Source organism: Triticum dicoccoides, chromosome 5B (assembly GCF_002162155.2).
Source record: "Triticum dicoccoides isolate Atlit2015 ecotype Zavitan chromosome 5B, WEW_v2.0, whole genome shotgun sequence".
Lineage (NCBI taxonomy): Eukaryota > Viridiplantae > Streptophyta > Magnoliopsida > Poales > Poaceae > Triticum > Triticum dicoccoides.
Genome location: NC_041389.1, coordinates 436,158,632 through 436,167,661, shown reverse-complemented (window position 1 = coordinate 436,167,661; position 9,030 = coordinate 436,158,632). Strand labels below are relative to the sequence as shown.

Here is a 9,030-nt window from a genome sequence, read left to right as displayed (position 1 = left end):
AATATAGACCTTTGTTATTTGTATGTATAGTGGGTCACCAGCTGAACGTATACGCCTTATGGCCCAGACCCCAATACTTGTCCACTTACATTTGTTCTATTTCTTTTAAAATTTAAAAATTACAATGCGCATGGTAGGACTCGAACACCAGCACCAATCCTTTGGTACCGAAGGTGATAACCACTGGGACATCCCAACTCTTGCGTCCACGTACTTCTTTCGCCCTTCATATAGCAAGTTCTTTTTTTTTGAGAAACCCTTCTTATGGCAAGTATATATAAGGCTAATAAAAAAACATGCACCATTTCTTTGTTCGGCCCACTGGGAATCTTAACCCGTCTGATCTTCTGTTCGGCCATTTTTGCTCGCTTTTTTTTCATTTATATTTTTCCATTCTTGTTTTCTTTTCATAATTCTCAATTTTTTTATAAAATTCGTTAACGTTTTTCATTTTCATGAACTTCTTCTCAAACTTCATGAACTTATTTTCAAATCCATGAGCTTTTTAAAATTAGTAAAATATTTATAATTCATGAAATTTATTTTCATGTTAGTGAACTTATTTTCAAATTCATGATTTTTAATATATATTTTAAAAAAAATCACATTTACATTTTTTCAAATTCATGAAATTTTATAAATTCGTGAACCTTTTCAAATTTCATAAAAATATCAAATTCGTGATTTTTTTTCAACTTTTGTGCTTTTTATGAAATTGATGAACTTTTAAAAATTTCATGAACTTTGTTCAAAATCTGTGAACATATTTTGCAATTTCATGACCTTATTTTTAAATTCAGGAACTTTTCTCATATTCATGAAATGTTATCAACTTTTTATGGACATTTTTATAGTACGTACTACAACCAGTTCAAGTAGAGAGCGTTTAATGTTTTGTGGCACTGCAAAACATTTAAACTTCAATGAAAAACTTCATGCGTAATGTTAAACCTTTAAAAAAATATATTCATGACCTTAAGGACATCACCGACGCAAAAAAAATAATTAAACTTCGAATACAAAACAATTATTTTAAAACAAACACTTTTTAGATGTATGAACAAATTTAAAGAAGTGAGCATTTTTAGAAAACGGAAACATTTTCCCACAATCATGTTCAGAAATAGACCATGTTCAACGGATTTGGTTAGGCTAGAAGGGTTCGTGTGAGAGCATAGTTTTTTCAACATCCGTCAAATGACCCCAATTTTTTTTCCATGAACTTATATGACCAATTAAAGGCACCATGCCAAGTTATTTTTGTTTTCGAGAATTTTTGTATTATCTGGAGTGTTCTCGATAAAAAAAAGGCAGATATATGATCGGATGTGTCACAACTTGCATACGACGTTGGAAATTGTTCAAACCTGGCAGGGATGCCTTCAATGGGCATTCCCACCTTCCCAAACTTGGGGTTATTTCAAGAATGGCCAAAACTAGATCATGTTCGACGAAGGGTGTTTGAGTAGGCCAGAAAACTCCGTCCGGGAGCACGTTGTCTCTCGGCATCATTAAAATGGCCCCCAAAATTTTCCATGACCTTGTATGACTAATTTGGGGCACCATGCCAAGTTGTTTGGATTTTCGATAAGTTTTGCATTTTCTGGAGATTTCTCGGCGAAAAAAGGCTGATAAATTGCCAGACATGTCGCAACTTGCATATGGTGTCGAAAATCATTCAAACCTAGCATTGATTCCTACCAAAGGCATGCTCACCTTCGTGCAAAAGTTAAGTTCATTTCAAGAATTTCCAAAACTAGATTGTGTTCAATGGATGGTGTCTGGGTAGGCCAGAACGCTCGCTTGAGAGCATATTTCTATCTCGACATCCTTGAAATGGCCCAATTTTTTCCATAAACTTGTATGACTCAAAGCACCATGCCAAGTTGTTTGTATTTTTCACAAGTTTTCCATTTCTAGAGTTTTTCCGGTGTAAAAAGGCCGACAAATGGCCAAATGTGTCGTAACGTGCATATGATGTCGGAAGTCATTCAAACAAAAGAGCAAAAAGAGGAAACCCAGATTGAGAAGATGCACGGCAAGAAGAATAAAAGAAGTAGTTAGGCACAACAATAGAGCTGCCCTAGTTGGTTATGGCGGGAGGAAGTAATCTAAGAGGTTTGGAGTTCTATTCTTACTTCATGCACCTATTTTTGAAGGTTAAAAGAAGAAGAAAATTAAATAGGCCAGTCCCAGGACGGAGGTGTGTGTGCGCTGGTTTGTGTGGAGTAGCTGGCGCTCGCTAAATCCGGGCATCGACTGCGGGCCAGTAGGGAACCTCTCCCTCTCATGCCCACTCCCTCGCTCATGAGGGTTTTTTTGTTTGCTATTTCCTACCATACATTTTTTTAAGAACGCTCATTAAGAAAGGGGATAGTGTTTAATTACAAGATGACTTTTCAAAGGTTATCATTGACTTAAAGATAATTAAAAAAAGGAATTCAAGAAAGTTCACACAAAAAATTCAAAAAGCTCATTGGATTCAGAGAAACTTAATTGATTTGAAAAAAAGCTCATCAATTTTGAAAAAGAGTTCACAATTACAAAAAAGTTCTTTCATTTTGAAAGCATTCATGCAAAATTTGGAAAAAAGTTCATCAATTTTCAAAAAAAATACTGAATTGAAAGAGATAGTTCACGAATTTTAAAATCTCATCAATTTTGGGAAAAAAGTTCACTGATTTTGAAGAAAATTTCACGACTTTTTTTAAAACTCATTGTTTCAAAAAAATCATGAATTTTAAAATTTCGCGCATTTAATAAGAACGAAAAGGGAAACAAAAAAAGAAAATTAAACAGGAAACAGTCGTTTTTTCCAGTGTTGTATTTTAATTGTTGAAAAACAGATGTAGAGCATGAGGTTTGATTACCCAGTAGGTTAGCGCGGTACTTATAAATCTGGAAGGGTCGGGGTTCGAATCCTCTGGGACACGTGTTTTTTTGCCTTTCAAAAAATTGTTAAAAGGATGAATGGGCCGGCCCTGCTTGGGAGGATGTGTGCGCCTTCCATACACAACGTATAGTATACGCTTGTCTCAAAAAAAAATGTATAGTATACGCCGGGTTCTTTTAAAAACGGTAATTAAAAAAAATATGACCATCATGCCCTTTATTATGAAGAGGTATGAACTAATCTGAGTCGTTCTTGTGTTTAGAGGGGGTGTACCGAAGCAGAAGTGTCATGCAAGTGGAAGAGATGGTCAGAAGAATCCGATGCAATGCACTAGAGTATGAGGAAGTCTTTACGCCGAAGAAGAAGAAGAGGCGCCTTTCAAAAAATTGTTAAAAGGATGAATGGGCCGGCCCTGCTTGGGAGGATGTGTGCGCCTTCCATACACAACGTATAGTATACGCTTGTCTCAAAAAAAAATGTATAGTATACGCCGGGTTCTTTTAAAAACGGTAATTAAAAAAAATATGACCATCATGCCCTTTATTATGAAGAGGTATGAACTAATCCGAGTCGTTCTTGTGTTTAGAGGGGGTGTACCGAAGCAGAAGTGTCATGCAAGTGGAAGAGATGGTCAGAAGAATCCGATGCAATGCACTAGAGTATGAGGAAGTCTTTACGCCGAAGAAGAAGAAGAGGCCGCCGGAGAAGTGGAATCCACCGCACACAGAGACGGTCAAGTTTAACCTTGATGGAGCGTTCCCTCCAGGATGCTCTATGGGTGGATGGGGTGTGATTGCTCGAGATAGCTCGGGGCAGGTTCTTGCTGCTTGGGCCGGCCGTCAGGAGAATATCCAAGATGCGTTTGGGGCAGAGGTCAATGCATTGGCAGCAGCAGTGATGACGGCGTCGGAACTGGGAGCGACGAGGGTTGCCTTTGAAACCGACTCACAGTTACTTGCTGAGGCCATGAACGCCCGTGCGGCAGACTCCTCACCTTATGCATCAATCATTGAAGACCTCAAATACCAGATGAAAATGTGGTTTTCGAAGTTTAGCATCATTGCTTGTAGACGGTCTGCGAATTCAGCAGCACATGAACTAGCCAAGATAGGTCGTATGTGTCTTCCTAATAACTATATGGAGTGGAACTCTATTGTACCGTCCAGTGTGGCTGTTTGTGTCTCGGGTGACATGCCCGAGAACCGTTAAATCTATAAAGCGTTGCTTTGCCTTCAAAAAAAAAGAAGTGTCATGCTAGATCTCCAACCGCTGAAATGGAACTTTTCGAGGTTGACCAATGCGTCTCACAACAAGCCGGATCGGGGAAAGCACAGTGCACGCAGAGCATCATCGATGCTTCTATACGCACCACCTTTTCTTCCTAGGGAACTTTCACCGAAGTTCAACGGAATTTCCGTATCCCCCAGAGACTTTACCAGACTCGCCATGAACCCAACAATAATAATCCGACTCTAATCGAAGCACAAGGAAACAAAAAGCAACAGTGATAGTTAATCAGAGTATAGCTAATCAATCATGTACGGCGATCATCAACCAATCCTCACGATCTCACGTGCACCGGCGCACTGCACGACGGATCCCATCCAACCGACCCATCCCACCTCACCGATGTGTCCGTGTCCTACTATTCCCGGCTCAGGTACGCGGCCGCGAACGCCAGCTCCTTGGCGGACTTGGGGCTGGCGGGCTGGTCCAGGAAGTAGACGTGCCGCTCGCCGGCGGTCTCGTACCGCACCACCTCGCCGCCCCACCCGCTGCCGTTGAGCGCCGCCGCGTACGCCTCCCCGCGCGCCTCGAAGTTGTCCAGCCCCGACGTGGTCACCGCCACGCGGGCGCACGCCAGCCTCCGCAGCGCCGACGCCGGCGCCGCCAGCGGGTTGATCAGCGGGTCGTCGATGCCGTACCGCCCGCCGCACACGAACGACCACGTCTCCTCGTACCGCCGCCGCGTCGCCGGGTCCGTCGTCTCCGCGCCCACGGGCCGCTTCCCCCAGAAGTAGGGGTCCAGGAGCAGCACGCCCAGGATGGCCGCGCCGCCCTCCAGCCCTCTCCCGTTCCCGGCGCGCATCAGCATGTTGTGCGCGATGTTGGCGCCCGCGCTGTCGCCGGCGAGGAAGAGGCGGGAGAGGTTCCCCCGGTCACGCAGCCACGGCTCCGGCCCGGCGCCCGCGTTCCTGGCGGCCCAGTTGAGCGCCGCCCACGAGTCGTCGTAGGCGGCCGGCAGCGGGTGCTCCGGCGCCAGGCGGTAGTCCACGGACACCGCCACCACGCGCGCCTTGGCCACCAGCGCGTTGAGGTAGTCGTGGTACTTGGGCTCGAACGGCGTCATGATGACGAACGCGCCGCCGTGGAAGAACACCACGACCGGCAGGTCCTTCTCCTTCTTCCCCCCGCCGGCCGCCAGCTTCGGCGGCAGGTACATCCGGGCCCCGAGGCCGGTGCCGTGGTCGATGACGACGTCCTTGGAGACCACCCCGGTGGCCGCGTCGACGCCGGCGGGGACCCGCGCGGTGCCGTCCATCCGATGGACGCAGCCGCCCCTGTACTGGACGAGGAACGGGGAGAAGTCGAACGCCACGGCGCGGTCGGAGCAGTTGTCCGCCGGCCCCGGGGGCGCGGCGGGCGGCAGCGGCGATGTGCGGCGGCGCGGGACCAGGAAGATGAGCAGCAGGATGGCGGCGAGGAGGAGGAGCAGGACGAGGAGCAGCAGGGCCACCTTGGCCAGGGTCGGGAGCCGCTTGATCTTGGACACCATCCTCGCTCGCGACCGCTGCGCCCGTAACTGTCCGGACAAGGATTTGGTTGGGGAGGAAGCCCGCCGGAGAGGAGGAGAAAAAGAAGTGGGATTTGGGACTTTGGTCGACGAAGCCGAGTGACTGAATGAATAAATAATGTGGTGCTTTGGATAGGATAGCGCACGGGATTGCGAAGTTTGAGAATAGACGACGGGAGTGGATTTGGTTTTGGGACTCGGGAAGTAGGAGCGTGAGTACTGGGCTGACCTTTCCTCCGGCTCTGGTGATCAGGCTGGTGGTTTTGTGTACCGGTGGAGTCTGGATGCTCGCTGCCCGACTGGGAAAATATCAGGAGTGGTGGCCGTTTAAGGTTGAGGATTGACAATAATTTGTGCGAGCTTGATTGAGGACTGAGAGACTCTGCGACTACAAGGTTCCTTTCACCGGTCTCACCAAACCGACGGACTAGCCCTTTCCTACGGGTCCTGCTCAGTTCCAGCGGAGTCTGTTTCTTCGTGGACGCCGGCGTGTTTGAGAGCAAATTCGTGGACGAACGGCGTCAACAGCCCACAGCTTCCAATTTTGTCAAATCCTTAACACGTTTTCAAACTTATACACATACTCCCTCCTAGATGCATAGCCACAACTAATTCCATACGAAGCCAGTATTAATCAAAACCTTTTTTGGCGAAAGATATTTATTAAGAACTTAAACAATCATGTGCACACAATTCGAATACATAAGAAGTTTATAATGTTCTCGTACATAACAACTGAAATTGAAACACAACATCGGTGCAAAAAAAATTAAGAATTCAAACAAACATTATAAAAGCACAATAACCAAATGTTGTGGAGGCTCCAATGTTACCCAATAAGATATTCTCGAAGTTGACTATGAGCTTACTGGTTCTTGATTCTTTGATGTGCTGTGAGTCGGGCATCCATAAGCAAGGACTCACATGGCTGTTGTTATCTTCAACAACGGACTTGCACTTGCTACTCCCGTCACATTCCTTCTTAGTGCAAACTAAGGACCATGTTTTTCCACAACTTCGACCTAATAGAGAACCATGTCGCGGCCTCCAAACCTCTTCCATAGCAACCACGACATCACCAACTCAAACCATTGTATTCTTCCTCATCTGACGATGAAGACGAATCGTCAAAGATCATCGCCAACAACCGCTTCATCTAGGCATGAGAAAATTAAATGCTCTATTTGAGATGTTTTCTGATGAAACATTGAAAAAAACATATGGATGCAATTTGACAAACACCCAATGTGTGGTGAAGGCCGAAGCGAGACAGCCGACGAGGAGCCAGCTCTCGCTTGGGCACTAAGGCGGAGGAGGAGACCATCGAAACTACATAGGTGGCTGCCCACACGATTCGTGGAGAGGAGGCGGGGAAATAGGTCGGCAGCGGCGACGACAAAGGCGGTCTACTTCTCTGGTTCCCGCGGCATTAGCCGGCTCTGGCAAGAGTTGGAGCTTGCTACAACATCTTCGAGGTCGGCCAGTCCAATTCAGGGGGGAAAATTGCCTTCGGTGGCAACTGTAACACCCACGATGCGGCTATATCTCCCACGTGTCGGAGCACGACTTAGAGGCATAACCGCATGGTGGTTTTGTCGCAAGAAGGGTCATCTTGCCTGCAAGGTTCTCAGAGTTGTCGAAGGCTGGATCCTCGTAAGCGTACTCAACAGGTTCCTCGTGCACGTACTCGTCTCCCGGCTCTATCCAAAGCAAGAACACAAGCAAAGAAACCACAATAAGCAATGCACAAAAGACATGATGCAATACATGTCATGATATGCGAGATGTGATATGCAATGCATATGCGTGCTTCGGAAGGAAAGATGATGAACAAGGCATCAACTTGGCAAACCAAGTATGCCGCTGGAAAGATGAGATGATTTCGGTTGAAATCAATATAAAGATCACCGGATTCGGATGCACGGTTTGCAAATGGCAAGCAAGACAAGTATGGCACAAAGCTGCGATTAACAGCACGATGCTACTTAGCATGCAACAAGAAACTATGCTACATCACCCCAACATAAAAATAAAGCATATGGCAATGATCTATAGGAGATTCTTTACAAAAGAGGAACACTGAGGTACGGCTAAATCACATCATAACAGGTTCAAACAAGCATGGAGAAAGTGCAAAAAAATATTAGGTTGGACATGGCATAAACAGCATCACGAAGCAATGTTCAGAGCAGGTTATCAACATGTTACAGGAACTTATAATAGAAAAACAAGATATGGCATGAATCTACTCAAAGCATAGATCAAAAGTCCCTTACTGACCATAAGCCAAAAAGGATCAGAAAATATGATGGCACCCTCGTAAACATAGCAAGTTTCGTTAACAGATTTCAGCAAACAAAGCATGGCATTGACATAATTACGAAGGCACCTTCGTGAGCTCGATGCACTCACTACAGAGCATTTCATGATAAACAAAACATACATCCATCAAGAAGACATGTCATAGAATCTATACATGGCAAGAAACAACATCATAGCATACACGGATCAACTACAACAACCTTGGCCAAATTGAATAACATGTAAACAATCTGCCAGGAAACATTTTGAAGCAAAAGTAGAGCAAGAAAATGACATGCTATACTACTCCATAATTGCAACCAGGACCATGAATGGATAGAGCAAAACCATGTTTTCAAAACACCCTTACTGAAGTATCTCAAATTATGCATGGATCTCTCTGTAGCAACATGTTTACATGGCATCAAAATTACAGCAGAAAAGGAACTAAAATCAGCATTATCACGAAGCCTAGTTTGCATGCTTGTGCTAGTCACCACATTAATCACAAAAATACATGGTAAGCACCTCTGTAAAGAATACATAGCGTAGTTCAAAACACATTTAGGGAGCAAGTTCATAGGATGCACACATCAATCATGGCAAAAATGACAAAAGAGTTCGTTCTGATAAGAATCTGAAACTAACATTATGAAGCCCTCTTCCAACAGCATTTCGGGCATCAAGATGAGCTCCAATGTAAATGATGCAATGGAATGAAATGATTTACTCTTCTAGGCAAACAATTCGGTATATCACACGCCCAAAACGGGGCCACGGTTGCGAAGTTGTGATGCGATGAAAATGCAACAAATTTAACATAGAATATGACAGGGAAAAACGGGGGGGAGAAGAAAGTCAACCGCTGTGGAGATCTGATCCGGGGAGGCTCGGACTTCGAGTTCGCCGGAGTGGCGCCGGAGCGGTTCGTCGAAGGAGGGAGATGGCCGGGGCGGCAAGATCCGGCCGGACCCTCGCCGGATCTGGCCGGGTCGAGGAGGAGGCGGGCGGCGCCAGTGGAGGGAGCTCGGGGCGCGCGGGC

General features: G+C 45.6%; 1 protein-coding gene across 1 annotated transcript; it reads right to left on the bottom strand.

Annotated features, from left to right (window-relative positions):
* Nucleotides 1–4,163: 4,163 nt before the first annotated feature.
* On the bottom strand, nucleotides 4,164–5,990 carry LOC119310193 (probable carboxylesterase 2). The gene has a single exon (XM_037586011.1). It carries the CDS (start codon nucleotides 5,667–5,669, stop codon nucleotides 4,539–4,541), a length of 1,131 nt encoding a protein of 376 aa, XP_037441908.1. The 5' UTR covers nucleotides 5,670–5,990; the 3' UTR covers nucleotides 4,164–4,538.
* Nucleotides 5,991–9,030: the final 3,040 nt, after the last annotated feature.